Source organism: Mytilus californianus, unplaced genomic scaffold (assembly GCF_021869535.1).
Source record: "Mytilus californianus isolate M0D057914Y unplaced genomic scaffold, xbMytCali1.0.p SCAF_7, whole genome shotgun sequence".
In the NCBI taxonomy this organism is placed as follows: Eukaryota; Metazoa; Mollusca; class Bivalvia; order Mytilida; family Mytilidae; genus Mytilus; species Mytilus californianus.
The window spans coordinates 74,987,175-75,013,798 of NW_026262723.1; the positions used below are offsets into that span (position 1 = coordinate 74,987,175).

The 26,624-nt window shown below is 30.7% G+C and overlaps 1 protein-coding gene across 6 annotated transcripts in view; it reads right to left on the reverse strand.

Moving 5' to 3' along the window:
• LOC127708474 (myosin heavy chain, non-muscle-like) overlaps positions 1 to 26,624 on the reverse strand; it is a 64,671-nt gene that overhangs the window by 1,557 nt on the left and 36,490 nt on the right. For 4 of the 6 annotated variants that reach the window (XM_052213348.1, XM_052213345.1, XM_052213344.1 and 1 more), the window contains 24 exons: positions 26,343 to 26,457; positions 20,313 to 20,494; positions 19,446 to 19,637; positions 18,682 to 18,842; positions 18,183 to 18,291; positions 17,471 to 17,674; positions 16,949 to 17,097; positions 15,903 to 16,173; positions 14,749 to 14,897; positions 13,805 to 13,949; positions 13,374 to 13,586; positions 12,871 to 13,077; positions 12,067 to 12,171; positions 11,175 to 11,327; positions 10,588 to 10,755; positions 10,192 to 10,304; positions 9,181 to 9,361; positions 8,586 to 8,798; positions 7,122 to 7,501; positions 6,559 to 6,682; positions 5,306 to 5,514; positions 4,952 to 5,060; positions 4,102 to 4,271; positions 2,567 to 2,599 (listed from right to left, as the gene is read on the reverse strand). In XM_052213348.1, coding sequence (XP_052069308.1) covers positions 2,567 to 2,599; positions 4,102 to 4,271; positions 4,952 to 5,060; positions 5,306 to 5,514; positions 6,559 to 6,682; positions 7,122 to 7,501; positions 8,586 to 8,798; positions 9,181 to 9,361; positions 10,192 to 10,304; positions 10,588 to 10,755; positions 11,175 to 11,327; positions 12,067 to 12,171; positions 12,871 to 13,077; positions 13,374 to 13,586; positions 13,805 to 13,949; positions 14,749 to 14,897; positions 15,903 to 16,173; positions 16,949 to 17,097; positions 17,471 to 17,674; positions 18,183 to 18,291; positions 18,682 to 18,842; positions 19,446 to 19,637; positions 20,313 to 20,494; positions 26,343 to 26,457 — 4,055 coding nt within the window. Of the gene's footprint in view, positions 1 to 765; positions 781 to 2,566; positions 2,600 to 4,101; positions 4,272 to 4,951; positions 5,061 to 5,305; positions 5,515 to 6,558; positions 6,683 to 7,121; positions 7,502 to 8,585; positions 8,799 to 9,180; positions 9,362 to 10,191; positions 10,305 to 10,587; positions 10,756 to 11,174; positions 11,328 to 12,066; positions 12,172 to 12,870; positions 13,078 to 13,373; positions 13,587 to 13,804; positions 13,950 to 14,748; positions 14,898 to 15,902; positions 16,174 to 16,948; positions 17,098 to 17,470; positions 17,675 to 18,182; positions 18,292 to 18,681; positions 18,843 to 19,445; positions 19,638 to 20,312; positions 20,495 to 26,342; positions 26,458 to 26,624 lie in introns of all 6 variants that reach the window. The other 2 variants (XM_052213349.1, XM_052213346.1) reach the window with 2 other exon arrangements.

Consider the following 26,624-nt stretch of genomic DNA (forward strand, 5'->3'; position numbering starts at 1 on the left):
CTCAACACAAAAAGTTAACAGTAAATTATTTTATATAAAATGTCAATAACACCATTCTAAAAGTTTATACCTTGTCGCTACTGAACTAAAAGTCTATTAATAGATCAATGCATTTTATATTTACTAAATACTTGAATATTAATATGATCAATATACATATACACTACATAAAGTTTAGGCACAGCAAGAAAAATTAATCACACATCACATTCATACAACATAGAGAGACAACACAAGAAGATGAACATAGTTTTATTTTAATGAAGCGTTTTGCACTTCTGATTTCATGAAAGTTACAAGTTATGTGCACGTTATTTTTCTAGCCAAAAAGATGCTATTATCCAATCATGGATGCTCAAGCTTGGTGATGCTATATGCAGAATTAATTTGTATGAAGATCTGCCAAACAAAACTGCTAGGCATACCAACTAAAACTGCTACCATATGCAGAGCGAATTTTTTGGCAAAGGAAATATACCACTCATAATTAATGAATAATTGAAAAAGGATTTTTATTTGATTAATTTATTGATGTTCAAGCAAATACACATCAAATATGCTATTTTAAGTAAATGTCTTGTAAAGTGTTAAAACATTTGTCATATAAAATATAAAAATTGAGGTATGAACAGAATTTTGAAAAAACAAAAGTAATACTAAATAAGGTTTTTGAGGGAAAAAAAACCCATGCACAAATGATTAACATTTTACCAAACAAATTTGCAGAAACGGGCATGTGGATAATGCAACATGCAAAGAACTTACCATTTCGCATTAACACTAAGAATAATATCAAATCTTTATAAATGTGACCATTGACTATGGATCACTTCAGATTTTACAGTGGATACAATAATTGTATTTCCGTGTTTTCAACTCCAGTTCCATCTTGGAGCTTTATTAGCCTAGAAGAAGTGGTCAAACTACACTTTGGATGCAAGAAATTATAATGTGTAATTCCGTTTACAACCTTACCAAAGAAGCTTGTTAGAGAGGGCTACATTGGAATCGGGGTTACTTTTTTCATACTTAAGGAACTACCTAGAAGGTTTCAATTATTTATTCTGTTTTTATAACAAATTCTTTCTGAGATGAAAAATATGACACATAACACGTTTATTAAAGTATTGGAAATATTGTTGTGTCCTTTTAAAATGTCAAGAAAACACTTTCTCAAGTTCATTATAATTTAAACGATCAAAACTGGTTAAAAAATAATAAGCTTACAAAAGTTTATAATTTTAGAATTTCAACACATCTACTTTATTATTTTATTGGCTACCAACATATCATCATGCAAAATGCAAAATTTTTCTTCTTAAATTTATGCTAATTCATAGATGCTTTCTCTTTTGCTATATTTACTCTATTGATAGCTCAATTATTGAAATATTTAAATGTCAGGGCCAACACCCCTCTCCTCCCGTCTGCATCTATCATTTAAAAAAACCCCAAAAATATACATTATTCTCACTTCAGGTGTTAATGTATCATAGATATACTTTATGTATTTTTTGTACTACTTCTGTATGGTTTCAACCATCACATACTGTTTTAGTAAGTAAAATTTAAACATTAGAATTTTTATCACTATCAGATTAATATTAAATTCCTCTAGGATTGTACTAATCTCCTAGATGAAATGGAATTGAAAGACAAGTAAAGTTTCATTGGATCCACTGTTTTATAAATTTTCATACAAAGTTTACAATGAACAATAAACTTCATGGCAGCATGTTTTGAATTTATTAAAGTTATTTTGAACAAAGGGCTGCATATAAGTAATGTGTGGCAATATTAATCCACTGTTTGTCAAGGTGATGTTAGGGAGACAACAATCAATAAATCAAATCACAACAAGTGTACTGTGTTCTTACATTTTGTTGATTCCATGTCAAATATTCAATATGAAATGAAAACTTCTGATTCTCATTTACATCTGAAATTTGAACTGTTTTAATTGAATTTTATTGAAATCTTGGATAAATAATGGATAAATTGAATTTTAATGAAGTCTTGTAACTAATGGGTCATCACAAAGTTTTTGTAAGTCACACATAAACATATATCTGAAGCTACAACTGAACACCATTTTTAGATATGTTAAAACTTTGTAATGTTATTTCCATATTAACAATCCTCTGTTATCTACTATTACAATGTAATATTGGTTATTACATTGTCATACAATGTAATATTGGTTATTACATTGTCATACATTGTAATATTGGTTATTACATTGTCATACATTCTTTAACACTATACACTTATAAAATGTGATGTAAAAGAGAGGGTCAAAGATACCACAAAGACATTCAAGGTTCAAAAAGAAAAACTTATTTTAAAAAGTATCTTTTTGATTATTGTTGAATAACATAAATTTATCAGATAATTTGATAAAGCCAGACTTTAATCTCATGACTTCTACAGAAATAACATTACATAAATTTAATATGAAATCCAACACATTTTTAATCTCAAAATCTACATGTTTCAAGGTTTTAGAAAACTTGTTATAAAATTTGTCACACAAATTAAAAAACAATATATACACTATGTTATTTACATGTATCTCAAAGAGTGAATGTAGCGATCAGACCTGAAGATATAGAATTTATCAAAGTATTAAAATTGTAAAAATACATCAAAATCTCCAAACCAACCCATAGGTAAAAAAAACCTGTATAAACTTATATCTTGTATAAGGACATAAATCATTCAAATCAATTGAAACAGAACAAAATGTTTAAGTTCCTAAATGATTGGTTTTGGCAGGATTTGCACTTTCATTATTTGTGGGATACAAATCTGAATCATTTGATTGATACAATGCACCAAAGGAAGGCTAGTTTCAACCATGTATAACAGAAGATGTAGGTAAACTACAGTTTCAAAGGAGATACTTGCTAAAGCATAAGAAAAAGAAGAGTTTAAGAATATCCACTTCCATCTGGAGAAATTTATTTCACAAAACAGGTCCTTTGTTTCCCTTATTCTCCCATAGTATAAGCCTGATATACATGTGAAACCACGGCAAAATCTTTCAACCATATGTTCAACAATACCAACACCAGTTGTGGAGATCCCCTGCAACTTGTTATTGATTTGATGTACATGTATATATCTTTTTTTGGCTATCCGAAAAAGTGGTTAAATGAAATTTCATTGACAAATATATTTTCAACAAATAAAAAGTAGCTTTCTAATGGGTATGAAGATTGGGCCACGCAGTGACCTGCATTCAGAAAATTGGAAGTAAACAAAAACAAGTTTGAAAAAAAGAGCTATAGAGTGTAGGCAAGCTTGACATTTTAATTTAACTATAACTATTGATATGAAGTAGCTAATAAAAATGGGACAACTTTATTTCTTGCTTTAACCGATATGACATAGATGCATTTGTCGAAGAGAAAGTATATGTGCAAGTTTCAAAAGGTATAGCAAACCTCAATGAAGCTCACTACTAACAACTAACTTCTTATAGTTAGTTGTTGAATAAAATGCAATGGAAACTATAAAACTTTGGAAGGCAAATGTTAAATAGAAACAAATATGAATATGGGTCAAACAGTGATGATGCAGTTCACTGACAAATATTAAGCTCTTCTAATTAATAGTTGAGAAAACGTGGGACAAAAACCTAGGAGTACCGACTTTTACATTGATTGAGTCAATTGGATACCCGACTTCAACTTGAAGTGGCCATGCAGGAAATAACCATTAAACCCTTAGAAAGTTACCCTTTTTTAAACAAACCAAAAAAAATTGGAATCCACACATTAAGAATCATACAAGTCACATTTGAACACAGTGCTTTTTTCAAAATATATGTGTAAATATTCAAAACAGTTAAATAACATGCAACTATGTGTTAATTTATACTGCTGTGTAATCGTCATGCAAATGTTTGAAACAATGACTTTAAACCAATCTGAGCTTACCCCCAACATTTTACTCTAATGATTTTACCATTTTAAATCATATTTACTCTCTTGTTTAACATGTCAATAGACTCCATATCTTTATCATTTCCAAATAAGATCTCTTGTGCAAATTTTTGTTGAAAAACTGATATATGGGCAGTTTCAATTTTTTTTTTACCTGTATTTCTTTAATTGATTAATTTCTCTAGAAGCTGTTTCATTCTGTTCCATTTGTTCATCTAATTCTCTCTGTATCTTTCTCTTCTGTGCATTTAACCGTGTGATTTCTTCTTCCGCTTCATCAACTTGACGCTTCAGAGCTTTAACACGGTTCATCATTTTATCAGCCTAAATATCATAAAATTCATAGTAATTGCTTGTACATATAGACACTGAAATTCAGTTTAAATTAGAAGATGAGGAATTTTTGTAAAAAAACAGTAAAAACTAAACATTTCTTTTCCATATTCACACTGAAAAAGCTATGTAGATAAAATCAGAATTTTTTTTTAAATACAGTTATCAGAAAAATCGTTAACAATGGCTATTTTGGAAACTTTGCCAACATTTATTTAATAAAATCATGAAATTCCCATCCATGCATTACTTCTACACAGTTCTGTGTTAAATAATTCTTTCAGAATATCTTTAAAATTCAGCCTTTTACATGTGATACGAAATTGATTGTGTTGTATCCAAGCCCTTCTGAAAGTACAGTAAAGGGCCTTAATAACATTATACTGTCCAAGTTTTAGTTCCCAATAATCTAAGGGTGAAGTCAAGTATTCCATTAAATCCTTTGTAATTTCTTTAAAGCAAAAACTGTATGTGCACCCTAATTATATACATACATAAAATAATTGATCAGATTTTGCTAAATACAAACTGGAACTGACATTAGAATGAAACTTCAAAATTCATCTTACTCTAATTATTATTTTTCTAAAATATACTTAAAAAAACGGTCTGCTGGTGAAGCAATAAACAACATATACATCTACGTATGATTATAAACTAATGAAGCATACCTGCTCTTTGTTTTGATCTGCATGACGTCTCTCTTCCTCAGCCTGTACTGTCATTTCTTTAAATTTCCTTTCTAGTCTACGATTAACCTTTTGCATAGCATTTCTTTCTCTATAATAAAATATTTAAAAATATTATTTAGAGACAGATTAAACTATGTGTGGTTGGAAATGTCAATATCGGAAATTACCCCAAACTCCATTTAAGTATAAATGTAAAGGGTGTCAATATCAGCTTTAGATTTGTGCCATATTGGTCAAATTTGTATTGGATTTGCTTTTTTTTCCATCATTTATCAATAATCTCAGTCAAAAAGATATAAAAATGAGGGACCAAATTTCAAGTTGTGAACTTACTTGGATTCTATATCTAATTGTTCTTCTAGACTACTAATCTTTCCTTCTAGTGATGCAATAGTAGCTTTAGTTCTAGTACGTAATGTGTTTTCTAATTCATTTAATTTCTCCTTCATTTCCTTATTTTGTCTTTCCAATGAAGTCCTTTGGTTGTCTAATTTCTGTGTTACTGTTTTCTCAGAATTCAAGTCAGCTGTCAATTGATCTACCTGTATAAAGGAAAAGAAATGAAAGTTGTATGTCCATCTACAAAAACCAATATTGGCAATTTTCTTAATTATATTTCCAATTAAAGTAGTATAACACATATTTATCTAGAATATATACTATTGGTAAATTCTAGAACAAAGATTTAGCAACTGTTATGTTTACTCCTGAATATGAATGTTCAAGGAATAAAACCCACAACCAGTAAATGAGCCCTGACCTTGCGGTCATAGAACTTTCGAGCATGATTATCGTATTCAGACTCAGAAATCAACAGATCAAAAGTACTGAGTATAGGTTTATGACCGAGGATCAAGATGGGCGGCTATGATTATGATGAATGCAAAGAAAATGGAACATGAAAATGGACATATTAATCTCAGATCATGGAGAATTTTGTATATCGCGTTTTATTCAAGATCCACTGAAATATTACCTGTAACTGACTTCGTCTAGCTTTGTCTACCAAGCTTTCACTATTGGTTTGTTCACATTACCTGTAACTGACTTCGTCTAACTTTGTCTACCAAGCTTTCACTATTGGTTTGTTCACATTACCTGTAACTGACTTCGTCTAGCTTTGTCTACCAAGCTTTCACTATTGGTTTGTTCACATTACCTGTAACTGACTTCGTCTAGCTTTGTCTACCAAGCTTTCACTATTGGTTTGTTCACATTACCTGTAACTGACTTCGTCTAACTTTGTCTACCAAGCTTTCACTATTGGTTTGTTCACATTACCTGTAACTGACTTCGTCTAGCTTTGTCTACCAAGCTTTCACAATTGGTTTGTTCACATTACCTGTAACTGACGTTGTCTAGCTTTGTCTACCAAGCTTTCACTATTGGTTTGTTCACATTACCTGTAGCTGACTTTGTCTAGCTTTGTCTACCAAGCTTTCACAATTGGTTTGTTCACATTACCTGTAACTGACGTTGTCTAGCTTTGTCTACCAAGCTTTCACTATTGGTTTGTTCACATTACATGTAACTGACTTTGTCTAGCTTTGTCTACCAAGCTTTCACTATTGGTTTGTTCACATTACCTGTAACTGACTTCGTCTAGCTTTGTCTACCAAGCTTTCACTATTGGTTTGTTCATCTTCTAATTCATCCTCCAACTGTGCAATACGAGCTTCGAACTTCCTCTTTTCATCCAGGAATGCAGATCTGTAATAATACATTTATTTCTGAAATAACTTTTATGATTCTGGATATGGTAGAAATGCTTATATAATATGCAAATATTGGTTTGACACATTTGTCTGCATTTACATTTATTTACTTATAGGCTAAAGACGTAATGAAAAGGAACTTCTATCCTGGCATTGCTGTTTGTACTTGCTCAACAACTCTACAACATCATTTTTTGTTTCAAGAAATAGCCCACGCCAGGGTTTAGAAAAGGTAAAGAGTCCCTACTTTTTTGATTTATTTATGTACAAACTCTTTAGAAAAAGCAATAATTTTTATTTTTTCAGTTTAAAAATGTTGATTTTCTGATGGACTCTTAAGAAAAAGTAATAAAGTCTGATGCTTTTTTTTTTTAATCAGTCCAAAAACGTTAACTCCAAAATATAAATGTCTGATATTGCTACTAATAACTAACCTTCCAGCAGCACTGCTACCAATCTCATCTTGAAGCTCATCTCTTTCAGCCTCAGCATTTCTTCTCTGTCGCTCAGAAGCTGCCAAATCTTCTTGTAATTTCAGTACGTCAGCTTCATAATTCTTAAGTTTCCTTTCTATATCCTTCATGGAGGCTTGCATTTCATCCCGAGACTGACGAGCGTCGTCAAGTTCTCTCTGATTGTCCTTCATCTGAGCCTGAACACGTTTGAGCTGTTTGACAGCATCTTCCTTTACACGGACAGCTAACTCTGCTTGTTGTTGAAGATCCTTAATATCATTTTCTAATTTCTTTCTGCTGTTGACAGCATTAGCCCTCTGTTTACGTTCATCTTCTAATTCAGCCTCCATCTCTCTCAACTGAAAAATATTTATAAACAAATTACAGAATGTTCAACCTTTTAAATGTGCTGTGTTTTTGTTATGAAAGTAATAAATAGTCACTAGAACTATTAAGATTAATTAATGAATGATTTATAGTCACTAGAACTATTAAGATTAATTAATGAATGATTTTTTAAACTTGTTACTGTAACTTCAGAAATTATTGTGAGGTTTTTATTAATGTGAATAATGCGATTAAGTGAGTCTCGCAATAATAAGAACTCGCATTCTGATATCAGATATATACAAGCATTTTGTGAGTATTGCATGGCAATACATAGTCCCCTATGGGTTACAAATTCATTGTAATGGAACGAAATTCTAACTTGATCTATAACTTGTCATGGTGTAAACTACATAAAAATATCAAGTCAAAATCTTCAAACATGACGAATAAAACTGTTGAAAACTGATTATTTAAGTGAATTTTCTATGTCCAAAGATCATAACTCTGCACAAAATTATCAGACTGGAACAAAATTCCAACTTGATCTGTAACTTGTCATGATAACTATATACTTATTATCAAATCAATATCTTCAAGAATGACAAACAAACCTACCACTAAATTCTTCAAACAATTTACCAAAGAAAAGGGAAAAAATCCAAAATGTCATTTTGTCTTTTAAAAATCTTTAAAAAAATGAGTTATTTCCCTTTGAACAGAAATCTACTAATTAATAATTATTTCATCAAAAATTTAATTTTAGGGAAAGGGAAACTGAACAAAGAGAAAATCTAAAATCGTGAAAATTGACCTTGACCTGTAATTTGTCATGATAAATCAATAAACCAAATATCAAATCAATATCTTCAAGCACGAAGAAAAAAAGTCTGGAAAACTGATTTGCCGGACTGACAGATGGACAGACAGACAGACAGATGGACGGAGTGCAAACCTAAAGTCCCCTCGACTTTGTCGGTAGGGGACTAATAACTGTATTCAGATTTTCCTGCAATTGCAATAATTAATTGCGCATTTTTGTCCTTTCCACAAAAATCACAACAATAAATGCACGCAATAATTTCTGAATTTACAGTAAATCATAAAAGTAATTACCTGTCTAAGAAGAGATTTCTTTTGCTCCTCAACAGTTTCCTCTTTAGCAAGTAAATCTCTGTCAAATTGAGCCCGCATGGCCTGCATGTTGACTTCCAAACGTAGCTTGGCATCTTCTGTTGTCTGCAGATCATCTTCCAGCTCCTCTATCTTCTGTTTCTGTTCTTCCAACATGGCATCCATTGCTCTCTTGGCTTTTTCAAGGTCATGAACCTGTAATCATGATTGACAATTAAGTATGCACCTAATAATTTGGAAAACTATCTGAATACAAAAACTGATATAGTGTAGTGTAAAAAAATTGAAATCAGACAAAATTTTCCTGTCAATTAGGTTATTTTGACCAATTTACCTACTTTGGTACAAGAAAGCAATGTTGATCTGAAAGCTGAAGCAAACCAAATTTGAAAGCATGTGTCTGGTGTTTTTTGCTTTATTTTTCTTGCCTTCATTTTTAAGCACATAAAAAGTTTTGCAGATTAGCAAACATATGCATATTGACATATGAAGTTTTATTGATTCATCACAAAATGAGTATGGAGTACTGTATTTCTATACAGTGTACATCTAAGTATATAAAAAGGTAAAATCTTACACTCTTGCCAACATCATCCTTAGAGGACATAAGGTCATCCAGCTCTCTCTGTTGAGATGTAGTTAAAGACTTCTGTTTGTCGAACAATTCCCTTAGTTCATCTAATTCTCTAGTCAAGTTCAGGATCTTTGTTTCTTTTTCTCTGCTATCTCTCTCAGCCAAATCTCTCTCTTGTGCTAATCTGATAAAACAGAAAGATTCTTCTTTATCCATGAGTTTTTTCTTTTTTAAATATTACGTTTCGGTAAATTAATCACAAACTAAACTGTAAGACAGTATTTTTCCCTATAGCAATGGTTATATTTTTACCAAAGGTTTCAATAAAACTCTGCAAAGTACCCTTATTCTACCAATCAATCAAATTGTTCCAACTTCTCATTAAAAACTGAGTCAATCACTAAAATTGGATGGTAAGAATATTCTTATTACAGTGCACTTGCTTTATACTTGCAACCTTTCACTAGCAAAGGACTAAAAATGTTCATCAGTTGATCAGTTTGATTACTGTGGGTTCATCACTATTTGTAGGGTATTATTACTCCTAATATTGTGAATTTTCCAGTATAAAGGTGAACCAGGAGTATAAAAGTTCTATAAAATACAAATTTCCTATACGGGTAATCTTTTATGCAGAATTTGTGAAAAAAAACATGAATTCAAGTATCCACGAAATAACTAAGTTTCTTAAATCTGCAATAAATTGATAACTACAATATAAATTAATCCACAGCAGATAAATTCAAATTGCAACATGAAAAAAAATTTTGAACAATTCGTATTGTGAATGGGCAGAGCTTTTTGGATGTCATCGAATGGTTTCATTTGCAAGCCCAAACCACATGGAATTCATCTTCATATAAAAAACTACTCTATAAAAATAAGCCTACTTCCAGCTAAAGCCAATGAAGATCATTTTAACACATTTCACAGGTCAGCCTTAACAGCTCTATGTTAATGTACTATATACCATAATACATTTGTTCATTCAATCATTCTTAAAATAAGACTTACTTCTCAGACACTGCCTTTTCTTCTGCTAATGACTGGTCAAATTTCCTTTGTTTTCTTTCGCTCTGTGTAAATGCTGACCTTTGACTCTCTAATTCTACATTAGCATCCTCTACCTGAAAACAGCAAACAAGAAATGTAAATTAGAGATAACTATTGGTTGTAGTTTTAGTTTAAAGACTGGGTACACTAAAAAAAGTTTACAGCAACAACGCTTTCATTGAATTTGAAGAAACTTGATACATTAACTGTAAAGTTGAATAAGTGAACAAAAGTTAATAAATGCTAATGTTATGTAATTGCAAATAATAAAAGAAAGATTTAACTACCAAGAAGAAATCAATCCCAATTAAATTTCAAATTTGGTAAATCAGCTGTTTTTCATAACCAATATATTACCTCTTGCTGTAGTTTCTTCTTGGATTTTTCCAATCTGTCATTTATTGCTTTAGCTTCTTCTAATTTGGCATTCATTGCTTCCATTTCTCTGTCTGTCTTTTTCTTATATTCCTCCAAGGCTTCTTGTACTTTGGTTTCGTCTTCAGCCTTCTTCTTATATTCTGTTACCTAGTGATCATTTTGATATTATTTATTAAACAAGAAAAATATATGTACATTTCAATATTTCTACAGATGATATACAGACATGTTTATTTTCATTGAAATACAAATGTAGATCAGAATAATTACCCACACATTACTGTACTTAGGAATAACAATATCTGCTGACAATAAACTGTTAAAAAATGACAAAGAATAAAAATTCATGTCTGTTCTGCATTGATGGAAGGTAAATACATCAACCATTATATGACAACGGGTAATCTCTATTCTTATTAAGAAAAAGTCAATGGGATACCATTGTATATGACTACTATAAAGGTGACAAATCTTTTTTTTTCCTCCAATTTTGATTCATCACATTCTTTGACTTATTTTTCAGAAGTCTCTGATATTACAAACTGTAAAAGATTCTGTGCACAAACCTTAAATTGTAAATCAGATATTTGTTTTTGGAATGCTGCTTTTTGATCCTCTTCCTCTTCTAATTGGTCCTTAAATGCTTGGTTGTCGTCCTCGGCTTGTCGTAACCGGGACTGAACTGCCAGTTTACCTTTGGTCTCCTCTTGCAATTGTTCCTGAAAATAATATTACTTATTGTAAACCTTTGAAAACAGAGAATATTCAAATAAATAGACAAACAGTGAAAATATTTCCAGACATTTTCAGAATTTGAAAGTTATTGTTGATTTCATCACTTTTTTGCACCTCCATGCATTAAAACTTCATTTGATATTAAAAAGAAATCCAGTTATGATAATATATGATAAAAGCATGGCATGTTTTCCCTTTTTATAGAAAAAATTGTAAAAAGTCGACAGTTTTTAAAATTACAGATTTCTACTACTATAAAGTATTTTAAAGTTTTGATACATCACATAGGACAGTGCATACCTTATTGAAAAGATTTGAGAGAAAAAAAGGACATAGATTTTAAGACTTCTATGATGCAATATAGAATAGGACACAGATCTGAGAAAAGGACAGATTTGAGCCTGGGCATAGATTTTAGACTTCTATTATGCAATATAGAATAGGACAAAGATCTGAGAAAAAAAGGACAGATTTGAGCCTGGGCATAGATTTTAGACTTCTATTATGCAATATAGAATAGGTCAAAGATCTGAGTCATTGTTGCAAGTTCTCCTGCATTTTGGTATTTCAAATTTAAATCCATGATCCACATCATGCAATTTACATAATCAAATCTCCTTCCTCATTCTCTTTCCACTTTCAACATAAAAAGATAATCTCCTTAGATGAAGACCAGGGTTTTTTATCTGTCTCTTTTACAAACTCTTTTTAAACACGACTTACATTAGCTTCAGCCAGCTGAGCTTCCAGAGAGGAGTTCTTGGCACTGACTTGTAACAACTTTGCATCAGTTTGCTCTAATTGTGCAGTAACTTGGTCCAACTCATTCTGTAAAGAAATATAATCAAAATAATTTACACAGGCAAAATATTCACTTCTTTATAAAACTTTTACTTTCTGCAATGAAAATGTTGTCTTGTGAAATAACAAAGTTATGATACTTAACGAATAGTCATGCATAAAGGTTAGTGTACATGAAATGGTTTGATGAATGATACAGTGTATATAGTGATTTCATTGTTATTCATTTAATAAATGATAACTAAAGAAATCAAATTGCCCAAAAACTAATAAACTTTCCTTTATTTGAATACATTAGACAACAAAACAATAAAATCTCACAATTCTCAGAGCAGAAATTTTGTGTTAAATATAATAAATATCCCCTAAAACTACTGAATCAACAATAATCAATATAGCATATGCATTTACAAATTTTATATACATGAGCTAACTTTGTACCATATTTCAATTCTCATCATCGGTGGTGGGGATATTCATAAATAGTTTCATATTCATCAAGAAGTTAAAATATGATATGTACAATCAACTTATCTGGACATTCTGTGTATCATAATAAAAGAAATTAAGTCAGTGTGTTCACATAAGCCAACCCCAATACTTTATCGAAGAACTAGATCACGGACTAGAACATTTTGAATAGAAAGTCATTCTTCAATAAAAAGGATTTGACTCGTATCAACTCTATACCAAATCTTATTATAAAGACTAGTGACTTGTACTGACCTGGAGTTTTGATGCCCTGTCGGAAGAATCACCTTTCACTCTCTCCATTTCTGTTAATTTGACTGTCAACTCCTGACAATTTTGTTCTACTTGTCGACGTTTACGTTCTGATTCTTGTTTAGCCATTTGAACAGCCTTTAAATCATTTGCTAAATCTGCATTTTCATGTTCTAATGTCTGTTTCATTTTTTCTAATGAAGATTTACTCTAAAAATAGATAAGTGTAAGATGTAATCATTTACTTCATTAGTTATGTTTAATTGAAATAGAAAAGTTCTGTTATTTTTTTTAATTTTCATTATCATTTTAGTAAAAAAAGGTTTAGTGCTTAGTAATTTTTCTTTCTGTTTAACTACACTAATTCAAAATTGAAATTAATATTACTTTTTGATTGTATCCTTTTGCTTTTTCTGCTCTAAAAGTTTTATATTTTGTCCTTTCAAACAACATGTCATGACTATCTGATGGAAGTTATTCCAGAAACATGTTTTTACATCACTTACCTTTTTAACATTTTCTAATTCTTCATTTAATGTTTCTGTTTGTTGGTTATGTTTCGATCTAAGTTCATATAAATTGCCTTCATATTTCTTTTGAGAATCTTCTAAGCTCTTTTTTAAGTCTCTTAGTTCATCTTCACGTTTATTTCTGAGTTCTTGTACAGCAGCTGTAGCATCTAATGATTCTTCAAATTCTGTTTTCAAAGCCTCTAATTCCTTAAAATTAGACACAACCATTTTATTTTATAATTTAATTAAATAACTGAAAATAATGAGCATGGAATGGCAAACTTTTTACCATATACAGACTTGTATTTTCCAATCTCAATAATTACATCTCTTCTTTATTTTTTCACAAATTTTAGGTCAGATTGTTTTTGTTCTAAGAAGATTAATTTCATTCTTTAATCTTAAATTAAAAGTGAAATTTTTACCTCACTAATATCTCTTTTTTGTTTTTCAGCCCTGTTCCGACTCTCCCGCTCAGCTTCCAAGTCTTCCTGTAATTCTTGGATTTGATTCTGTACCTCTCTCATTTGTTTCATTGAGGAAGCTTTACTGACACTTTCTTCTTCAGCACTAAAAAACAACAACTTACAGCATAAATGTAATTTTTGTACCACTAATAGTTATTAATTTTTTCAAGCTGTAAAAGAAAAATAACCTGTTATCTGTTACAATGAAGATACCATTGAATCTTGTACCCTAGAATGTTTGCCTTTTCTCTTTATTCCTTTGTTTAAATCCTTTTGAATTTCTATATCTCAACAGTGCGGACATTTGCTAGTTTTTAACCCATGTTAATGTGCTTGTCTCAAGTCAAAACCTAGTCAATGGTTGTCTTTGTTGTATCGTATTCCCCCCCCTCTTCAAAATAAATGGGTGTAAATGGCAGATCTTTGGATTGTTTCTGTTAAATGAAATCATAACAAACTATCGGAAATTGAGAGCATGACATTTAGTAGACGTTCTTTTTTATATTTGAAGACTATATGTTGATGTCTTGTCTAGTTTTATTTTGTTTTTAGATTGCCATCTCATTGACATAAACATTACATCTTATTTAATTCATATTCCTTTGAGTTAATCTTTTGAATTTGGTAGGTAATCAATTAATTTATATCTGTAAATCACTTAGCTCTGCCCTTTACAAAATTATGTCTGATAGATCATTTTTCTATTAGAAATATAACATAATCCAAGTGCTCAAGAATATTGAATATCAAACACTGTGTCCTTAAAAAATTCTACCTTAAATGTTGGATAACAAAATATGAATAATTCTAAGTCTTCTTTAAATAGAAAAAAAAAATGTCCATGCTTGCCTTCCACACAACTTGTTAATAAATATTTGAAAGATAGCCATCACATCTTTTACCTCTGAAGTGCATGTTGAACCTCTTCTTCTCTCTTGGATAATTGGTATTGTAGATCTTCAACTTGTTGTCTCTTTTCATTTAATTGGTCTCTAAGATCATTTAGCTCAGACTCTAATCTTCTCTTTATTTTTTCTAATTCTTGCCTAGCCTGTAAGAATTAAAAATGTCATTGTCAGAAAAATATCCAATATGATACACAGCTAATATAATCTTAGTACAAAAATTTTAACTTTAATATTAAAACTATCTACTTTCTTTATCTGAATTTGTCGCACGCACAAGCCTAATGTAATGTTTTAACTATTCTTTTATAAAATAATATTTGACTCAAGTAACAGTTTGTTTTTTTACTATTGGTTAATCCAGACTTTTTGACAAAAAGATGGGAGGGAAGCACTTAAACAAAAATATACCAGGAAAGATTAACATTTATTCTAACCCTACCACTTATATAGGTCCAAAACTTAAAACATTCCCATGGAACATAAATGCAGAAAACAAAGAGAAACTGCAATACTGCACTGTATATTAAGCATGTTGTATAAGTTTCAATTCACGTGGTTTGGAAGTAGTACATTGCTGGGTGTTTCCCTTCCAAATGGCATGTGAGGTATTCGAATACAATTTTACTTCCCTCGATGAATCTTCAAAGCAGAAAATAAATATATGGTCATAACTAAAACATATATTATGTTATTTTAAACCATTGACAGGTTAAGGAGAGTTTGCAGTGTTCTCCTACATCACTTCTTATTGCTTAATGATATAGGGACTTTCACCTTTTGGTCCCCAATAGCCTAACTACGGATCCTCAATGCAGAAAACAACTATGTAAGGGCTATTCCATTATAATGTATGTGGGAGGGTAGGTAGGGAAGTTTAATTATTGAATGTGGGTCATGGGTCTTTTTTCAGTATGCGTCTATTACCATTATGCAAAATTATCTAAAAAAGGTTCTTGGTTGTAGGGATATTTTGAAAGTCCCTTCCTACCCTCCCACACACATTTTAATGGAATAGCCCTAAAGCACAACTACACAACCCACATATCAAGTTTGGATCAAAAGTTACAAAGGGATATGAGTTATTTATACAACATGAATACTACATACAAACAGCTTTCATTAGTAGGGATATAGAAAAAGAAGTATACCTGTTGTTCTTTCCTAAGTTTTTCTTCTAATTCTTTAATAATTTGTTCATATTTATTTTTCAATTTTGTCATTTGTTTTGATTTTTCCTCTTCCTCCACAAGTTGTGTTTGTATTTCACTGACTCTCTCCTCTAAGAATCGTCTTTCTTTAGACAGTTTTTGGTTAGAATCATCTTGAATAGCTAAGTCTTCTTCTAATTTCTTGATTTTAGAATCGGCTGACACTTTCTCTAATTGTAGTTTTTGTCTAGCTTGTTCCTCTTCTTCTAACCTGAATAAGAAATCAGCATGCATTAATTTGTACATAAATCAGGCCGTTAGTTTTCTCGTTTGAATTGTTTAACATTTGTCATTTCATGGCCTTCTATAGATGACTATGCGGTATGGGTTTTGCTCATTGTTGAGGGCCATACGATGACCTATAGTTGTTAATTTCTATGTCATTTGATCTCTTGTTGAGAGTTGTCTCATTGGTAATCATATCACATCTTCTTATTTTTATATTGTAAGTCATATTGACATTAAATCATATTAGTGGAAAAAGAACTTAAAATGTATGAGAAACCATACTAAACATTTTCAAAGAACGATGTGTTCTGCAATAATATTTTGGCTCAGACGATAAATAATCTATTCATGATGATATGTCTGATTTTATTTGTTAAGATGTAGCTCTTGTTTTGTATCAAATGCACGACTGACTTAAAAATTTTGTAGTGTAAATTTGGATCTGGATGTGTTGGACCTGCATTGGATGCAAGTTTAAAGAAAAATCTATTTTCTTGATGACTTTTTCCAACAAGCTGGGAATCCCAAACAAGATATTGATTTGGCATGGTCTTAATGTCACTTCCTTTATCTTCTGAAACCAAATTATTATTTAGTTTAAAAATACCGCTTTTCCAGTGTGTTCATGTGAAACATTTGGTGGATTTCAATTTGCTTGTTTATCAATTTTCCTTTTAACAGTTTCCATCTATCCCTATTTGTTTTCAAGATTTTACAGTTATATCAAACAAAACATTATTTGCTAACTAAAAACCTACTGTTCTTCTAAATCAGCAACAGTTTGCATGAATTTTTTCCGTTCATCAATCAGTTGATTGCATTTTTCTTCTTCCTCCTCTATCCTAAGTTCAAGGTCATGTAAAATATCCTCCAACTCTTGCTTCTTTGCTGACATCCTTGATCGAGACTATATTAAAGAGAAAACATTGTCCAACTTCATCATATGATTTTATTTTATGACAAATACTACATTTTTTTTTGAAGAGAAAAATTAAATATATCCTTATTGCACCAATTTTTCTTTATATCAGATAGGGCAAAAATTCTGAAAGATTCAGAATGGTGGAATATAATCTCATAAAGGATTAACAAAAACCCATCTATTGAATTGTATTTATGTATCATACTAAATTTAAGCCACTTATATGCAGCTATTTCCATGACAATAATGATTCAACTATTCCAATATTTTCCTTTAAAAAAAGTAACTTGTGTTCACTTGAAATGATAAAAATAATTTTTGTAAAAATTTTGATATTCCTGATATTTTGATAATTTACCTCCTCTGCCTCAGCACACATTTCTGTCTCAGCCTGTAGTTGTTCTGCTAAGATAGATTTCTCCTCTATAATTTGAGCATATTTCCTTTCTAATTCCTGTACTTCTGCTTTTGACCTATCAAATGCTTCAACAACTTTTCTCAATTCTTCCTCCTTTACTGTTAATTTCTCCTCCTGACCTGTCACAGGCAACAATGGTTTCACCTATAATGTTGAAATTAGACATGATTAACAAAACACTTCACAAGATAGCCAGTACAACATTTCAATGCTTTGGACACCATCAAAATGATAAATTAATATTTAATTTTATTGCATAGCAATATAATATTTCCCACAGAAAGTAACCAAAAGTTAGCGTGCAATAAATTCTAATATTGCACTAGTGCAATAAATCTTCAAAATTTATGACATCATCAACGACAAAATATTAGTTTAAACCAATTTTTACTTTCAAATATTATATTCTATCTGTTTATTATACTAAATACTAAAGGTCATTAGTTGTACTTCTTTCTTAAAACATTAAAAATAATTCCTGTAATGTCAATTTTCAAATGAATGTCTTTTCTCAATCTGTGAGAAATAAAAGTTAAAAGTTTGTTTTTCTCAACATTTTACAATTCACTGATTGTTTTTTTGTTGTTGTTGCAATAAATGGCATAAGCACAAAATTTGATTTTGGTTGTGAATGCAAAATTTTATCTATTACCTTTGTAAACAGTCTCCACCATGCCCAGTTTCGTAGCTTGAGATAAGCTGCACAATTTCTCTGGATAACTCTTATTGCACTTAGTTGTTGTAATCGTTTCTGGTAATTTCTGTAAAAAAAACAGTAGATATCTCCTTACTTACTCAGTATACTATTGTTGTCATTATTTGTAGGAAAAGTTCATGATGCAGTTGGAAACTGTAACATCAACACATATAAAAGTAGAAACTATATGTTGGTTGAACTATGCAAAAAAATCTTTTTCAGGCCAGGGAATGTTCCTTTCATTGCTTTTTTTTTAATCCTTTTTGTAATAATAGTCTTTTTTGTACTTGACAATTTTTTCTATGGTTTTACAGTATTTCAGTTAATTCAATCTTTAAAGCTAATGATAGTTAAGCAGAAAATGTAATAGAATCATTTTACACGGAATGCCTTTTATCCTCCTATTAACCAAATTTAAACATTAACTGTTAATCCATGCCTGATGGTGTCTTACCTCCTAGCTATTAAACCTCTACACAATGACTGGAACTGAATTATTACATCTGTCAATTTGAGATCTCTTTCCTCCTCTAGGTGAGCCAATACACCAGCTCTGAAGAAAATCTTACTTTGTCCTACTCTGTAGAGGTTAGGGTCTAATTCTAGTGCCATGATCTGAAATATTGATATTAACTTAACATCTAGTTTTCTAGAATTTCATAAGAAATATAAAAACAAGAATAAATGTCCATTTGACACCATGCCCCACAACAAACAAATGTTTCAAGTTGACTTGACCACAACTTCATGGTATACTACCTTAAACCTGATATGGGACAAAAGAACTAACAGACTAATGTATACACAGATCAAAAACCAATAGCACCCCTAACTATTGTAGGTAAGGTAGGGCAATCAAATCTTAAATACCCTAAAATAAGAAATACACCACAATAGTGTATGTCTTAAGCTTTTGCTTGTTCATTGCAGATAACTTTGCAGTACACATTTACTTTAACAAGAGTAAAACTTCCAGAATGTGAGTGCACAAAGTTTTCTAATCTAAATATTGACTCAATCCTTTAATAGATGTTTTTTTTGGGAAACACATGATGTTTTGAATTCTAGTTCACAAGTAGGCCATGAATAATTCAAGACATTTCTGATATTCAGAATTTGAGTAAACCAGTAGAAAATCAATATTAGAAAACACATCTTTTCAATCATTTCAATTACATAAATAAAATGTAGTTAATATTAATAAAGTTAAAATCTTACCATTTTTTCTACAGCTTTCTTCCCATCCATGAATCCTTTTGGAATGGTATTTGGACATAATATTTCATATCTTTGACGGAATTCTTGGAACAAAATTCTATTGGGAAATCCCTGCCTACAGATTCTAATACCCTCTAATACACCATTACATCGTAACTGTTCTAATACTAAAGGTGAATCTATTTTACCAGCCTAAAAAATAAAATAACAGAGTTTTTACTTTTCATAGCCTTTTGGAAGGTAATTCAATGTCCTTTGAAAGAAAGTTTTAAGGTTTAAACTTCCAAATCAAAATCTTCAATGAAAGAACCTCAATGAGCATATTCACTTTTCCTTTCCTTCACACCAAGAATAACTATGTTAGGCTCAGCATGCTCTAAAGGGAAAGTTGAACATCTATAAATTAAAAGCAAATATCTACACATTATTATGTTTGACATGCTATAGTGTTGGACACAATTTGTGGTGCTTTGTAACTCAATAACTGTACACATGTCTTTTTAAAAATAATTTGTAAGATAGTACACCAGAATATATAGAATAAAAGAAGAATGTGTCTGAGGACACAAATGCCCTGCTCAAGCTTTGCAACAAAAATGGGATGGACGGAAAGTCAAGGGTAACACTTAATGCCCCGGTTGCTTACGAAGGGGGCATAAAAATAAATTACCATACAAAATTGGTGCAAGTCACCTTCCCCAATTTAGTTTTTTTTCTGATAATTGAAAATTTTGGTGAAAGTAAACTATAATTTAAATTCTAGTGGGATCTGTCAAGAAATAAAAGTCTATTTCAATAAAAAGTTGTCAAGTAGACTTTATACATATCAAAAAGGTTTATACTTTGCAATATTCTGATTATTAATACCTTCTTTTCATGATTTGGAATGATACATCTAACAAAGTTAGGATTTGTGTTGCGTAGAGTAGCCATCAGTTTGGCCAATTGCTCTTTATATAATTGTCCAACAGTACGGAACATTCCCTTTCTGGTCCTTGAACCAAACATTGTGTCTCCTCCGGCTGTAGCTCCCATACCAACAATCTCAGCTGTAACAACAAATTAAATCTATTAACATCTAATATTACCAACAATCTCAGCTGTAACAACAAATTAAATTTATTAATATCTTACTTCAATCAATCTCAGCTGTAACACCAAATTATTTCAATTCATATCTTATTACAAACAATCTCAGCTGTAACAACAAATTATTTCTATAAATATCTAATATTACCAACAAACTCAGCTGTAAAACCAAATTAATTCTATAAATGTTTTATTACAATCTCAGCTGTAACACAAAATTATTTTTATTAATATCTTATAACTAACAATCTCAGCTGTAACACCAAATAATTTCTATTAATATCCTACTACCAACAATCTCAGCTGTAACATCAAATTAAATCTTTTAATATCTTATTACTAACAATCTCAGCTGTAACACCAAATAAAATCTATTAATATCATATTAACAACAATCTCAGGGTAACACCAAATTATTTCTATAAATATCTAATATTACCAACAAACTCAGCTGTAAAACCAAATTAATTCTATAAATATTTTATTTCCAAATACTTCAGCTAAATCACCAGAATTATTATACTAATATTCTATATCTTCATAAAAAGTCAGAAATATACAACAGCTTTAACTATATTTGTACAGTCAAAAATTCCAAGGAATTAAACCTTGATGTCACAACAGAAATCTATATCAGAGTGAAGATATCTTTGTAGAAGTCATTCAGGTTTACAGTTAACTCCACTTAATAGCATAATTTTCTATTCATCTAATGTAAAAATCTCGATCATTTGCATAGCCTGACAAGTGGCCTTTCCGTTAATTGCATAGAACAAATCATCATCTAGATATGCTTTGTTCAAATCTTGATTTTTTTTTTAAATGGAAACGACAATAACGACAATTAGGTAAGTACATTTGTAAAAACATCATTCTTATTTTTTTTAAATCTTATATTCACTTTTGTATTGAATGAATGAATCTTTATTGCAAATGCTTTAGCAAAATTAACAACAATCTCTAATATAGACAAGCATTCTGAGAGTATTGCATGGCAATACATAGTCACCTACCGGGTAAAAATTCATTATACTGGAACAAAATGCTAATTTGTTATATAACTTGCCATGGTGTAAACAAAAAGTAAATATCATGTCAATATCTTCAAGCATGACTAAAAACAGTGTGGAAAACTGATTATATGAGTGAATTTTTCAATTCCAAGGACCATAACTCTGCACAAAATTATTAGACCGAAACAAAAATTTGAACTTGATCTGTAACTTGTCATGATAAAACTATATACCAATTATCAATCAATATCGCATAAGCATGATGAAAAAAACATTAGATATGATTAATAGTTCTCTAAAATTATATATGATGTAATACAGTGTATATCTATTTTCAAATTATAATCAAATATAATTAATAGTTCCAAATATTTTTTCTTTCATTTGTCACAAACTAATATAGAATTGTAACTTATCTATAAAATGTCAACAACTTTTATCTACACAATGTAATGTATTGAAATATATACATAATAAAAATAGATTATTATCTAATTAAAGGATTTCTCTTCATAATTTTTTTTTTTATATATATAGCATTCAGAAAATTAGTTTATACTAAATAACTAACAAACCTGCCAAAAAATTCTTCAAATAATTGAACAAAGAATGTCTTTTAAAAAATTAGTTATCTCCCTTTGTACAGAAATATGGTTTAACATAGAACTCTAACATTAGATATGGTCCAGAGTTATGGTCCATAACTCTGGATTAAATCATCAGACCGGAACAAAATTTGAACTCGATCTATAACTTGTCATGATAAAACTATATACCAAATATCAAATCAATATCTTCAAGAACGAAGAAAAAAGTGTGGAAAGCTGATTTGCCGGTCTGACAGAAGGACAGACAGATGGACAGACAGATGGACAGACAGACAGAGGGACAGAGTGCAAACCTAAAGTCCCCTTCGACTTCGTTGGTAGGGGACTAAAAATGAATAGACAGCAGAGAACAATAGTAAAATACTATGACTAATGTAAAGTTATGAAACTATATGAGATCTTATATTCCATGCAGTTTTTATACGACCGCAAAAAAATTTTGTGGTCGTATATTGGTATGACGTTGGCGTCGTCGTCGTCGTCGTCGTCGTCGTCGTCGTCGTCCGGCGTCGTCGTCCGAATACATATTGGTTTTCGCACTCTAACTTTAGTTTAAGTGAATGGATCTTTCTGAAATTTGACCATAAGGTTAAATACCACAAAAGGAAGGTTGGGATTGATTTTGGGGGTTATGGTACCAACAGTTAAGGAATTAGGGGCCAAAAAGGGGCCAAAAATGAGCATTTTCTAGTTTCCAGACAATAAATGTGGAACGGTGTATGGATCTCTCTGAAATTATACTACAAGTTTCCATACCACAAAGGGATGGTTAGGATTTGCTTTGGGGGGTTATGGCTCAAACCGTTTAGGAATTAGGGGCAAAAAAGGGGGAAAAACAAGGTTGTCCTGGTTAATGGACAAATACTTTAGTACAAAACATAATTTAAAGCAGTGTAAGGGAGATAAATCAAATACATCATTGAAATTATCTCCCTTACACTGCTTTTAAATTATGTATAAAGTAATGGTTAATGAACAATAAAGATAATCTAAAACAGTGTAAGGGAGGTAATCCAAATACAACGTTTTGGTTACTTCCCTTACACTGCTTTTAAATTATGTTTAAAGAAATGCATATTTATAAAGGAAGACCAGTAAAAATATCTGCAAATGTTTTCATCTTTTTTTATTACAAAAAAATCCATATGAAAGATTTGACACTATATTTTTATTAATTCTATTATAAAATAGATTAAGTTAGCACTATGGTAAATTTAAATGGGTAATTATGGTTGCCAACTCCATTGGAAATTAGAATTGAGATTATGACCATATCTTGAGGGAAAGAATTTTTTGGGGGGAAAAAGGGGGGGGGATAAAAAGAAATTGTGGGGGGCCAATTTTTTCTCATTTCAGATTTCAGAAATTAAAAAGAATTATTCTTCAAATATTATTTTTTTTTCAAATTTCAAATATTGAAAAATTTCAAGAAGTAATCTTTAATTGCACAGTATGGCGCATTAGATTTGTAAAATCTTTGATCACATTTATTTATTTGTTATGCCGAATCTAACAGTGTATTTAGATTTTTAATTTTGGGTCCAGTTTTCAAATTGGTCTACATTAATGTCCAAAGGGTCCAAAATTAAACTTTGTTTGATTTTAGCAAAAATTGAATATATGAGGTTCTTTGATATGCTGAATCTAAACATGTATTTAGATTTTTGATTTTTGGCCCAGTTTTCAAGTTGGTCCAAATTGGGGTCCAAAATTAAACTTTGTTTGATTTCAACAAAAATTGAATATATGGGGTTCTTTGATATGCTGAATCTAACCATGTATTTAGATTTTTTATTTGTGGACCCCGTTATCTAATTGGTTCATATTGAGGTCAAAAGGGTCCAAAATTAAACTTTGTTTGATTTCATCTAAAATTGAATTATTGGGGTTCTTTGATATTCCAAATCTAACCGTGTATTTAGGTTTTTAATTTTGGGTCCTGTTTTTTAAATTGGTCTACATTGAGGTCCAAAGGGTCCAAAATTAAACTTAGTTTGATTTTAACAAAAATTAAATTCTTGGGGTTCTTTGATTTGCTGAATCTAAACATGTGTTTAGATTTTTGATTATGGGCCCAGTTTTCAAGTTGGTCCAAGATAGGGTCCAGTATTTAAACTTTGTTTGATTTCAACAAAAATTGAATATATGGGGTTCTTTGATATGCTGAATCTAAACATGTATTTAGATTTTTGATTATGGGCCCAGTTTTCAAGTTGGTCCAAATTGGGGTCCAAAATTAAACTTTGTTTGATTTCAACAAAAATTGAATATATGAGGTTCTTTGATATGCTGAATCTAACCATGAATTTAGAATTTTTATTTGTGGGCCCCGCTATCAAATTGGTCTACATTAAGGTCCAAAGGGTCCAAAATTAAACTTAGTTTGATTTTAGCAAAAATTGAATTCTTGGGGTTCTTTGATATGCTGAATCTAAACATGTGTTTAGATTTTTGATTATGGGCCCAGTTTTCAAGTTTGTCCAAGTTGGGGTCCAAAATTAAACTTTGTTTGATTTTAACAAAAATTGAATATATGGGGTTATTTGATATGCTGAATCTAACCGTGTATTTTGATTTTGGACATTGGACCATAATAGGTAAATTAAAAAAATTCAAGTTCTTAGACCACATTCTTTCTGTGTCAGAAACCTATGCTGTGTCAAATATTTAATAACAATCCAAATTCAGAGCTGTATCAAGCTTGAATGTTGTTTCCATACTTGCCCCAACTGTTCAGGGTTCGACCTCTGCGGTCGTATCAAGCTGCGCCCCAGCGAAGCATTTTATTATATAATAACATAATTTGATAGTGACTTACAAGACGCTTGAAGTAAATAAAAAATGTTAATGATTATTAGGCCAAGAACATTAATACTTTGGTAAATATTGTGTTTGCACAGATCTATTAACTGGACAAACTAGAACAAAATGATATTCATTTTCAATAACACACATTTTTTAGCATCTACATTAACGATCTTCTCTCGGAATACTATTGTTAACGACCAACTTCAACATTTAACTTTAATGTTCCACTATGTAACTTTGTTAACAGAAAAACATTATTGTTATTAAAGGCAAAATATTTTTCAATACAAAAGGTCAATTTCAATATACTATAAATCAAAGTTTGTTACATTCTTGGACAGTTGTTGACCAATTCTGCAGGTATTAATCTTCAATGCGAGTTTTAATATCACCTATAGAGATAGTGCTAGCATCTTAATATAACAATACATAAATTTAACCAAAGATCATATAAAATATCATGTATTTAAGTTAACATAAACGTTGTTGGCAACTGGTTTTCGGCAGATAAAAGTTATCCGGTCTCCAGCGGATATCTTAACAGGATCAATTCTCCTTTCAGCTAAATTCCAGTGGAATTTTCCTTAGTTATGGTGAACTTTATTTGACTGATTTACATGTTATGGTAAACATTTAACCTAATGATAAAACCTGAATTTGGGATATCCTATGATCTTTTCCACTGACATAAGAACTCTAAAGCTAAAACATCAAGACTGCATGACTACCATGTAACACTATTATAAGACTTGATATATCGGCCAATCATACTCCAAAGATCAAGACTGCATAACTACCATGTAATATAAATTCTTTTCTAGACTTGATCTATCGGCAAATCATAAGCCAAAACGTCAAGACTGCATGACTTCCATGTAACACTAATATTAGACTTGATTTATCGACCAATCATAAGCCAAAACATCAAGACTTGCATAACTATCATGTAATTGAATTTCAGTGAAGACACCCTATACCACAATGTAGAAGCCCAAATTTGGGTTTATATCATTAGGTTAAATGTTTACCGTAACATGTAAATCTTTTGCATAAAGTTCACCATAACTAAGGAAAATTCCACTGGAATTTAGCTGAAAGGAGAATTGATCCTGTAAAGATATCCGCCAGATACATAACTCTTATCTGCCGGATACAGGACAACTTTTATCCTCCAGATACCAGATCTATATAAATAGGGTGCAACTATTAATCTATCACTCTGCCTCTGAAGAAGGTCCATGAAGGACTGAAACAGGTCATGCTATGCATTATCACCAGGTACTGTTAATTATGTGTTTTGTCATATCCTATATTTTATAACTTTGTGATAATGGCTTAAACCTATGACCATTTTGTCATTCATATATGTCAAAACTTACCATCTTTCCAGATAGCACTGACAAAGGAATCTGATGAATTCTGTAGAAGGGATACCACATTTTCATTTAGAGGGTCCATGTTCTTCATCAACCACTGTTGGGCACTGTAATCGACCTGTGAAACAAAATAATAATAATATAAAAATAAAATAATTTTCCAATTTGTAAAATTGGTAATTATTAAAAACTTCAGGTCCCAATTCATATTCATTATTTTGAAAAACCACAAGTTACATGTATGAGCATTAAAAATTGGAGGTACCAAGAGGTACATCATTTCAA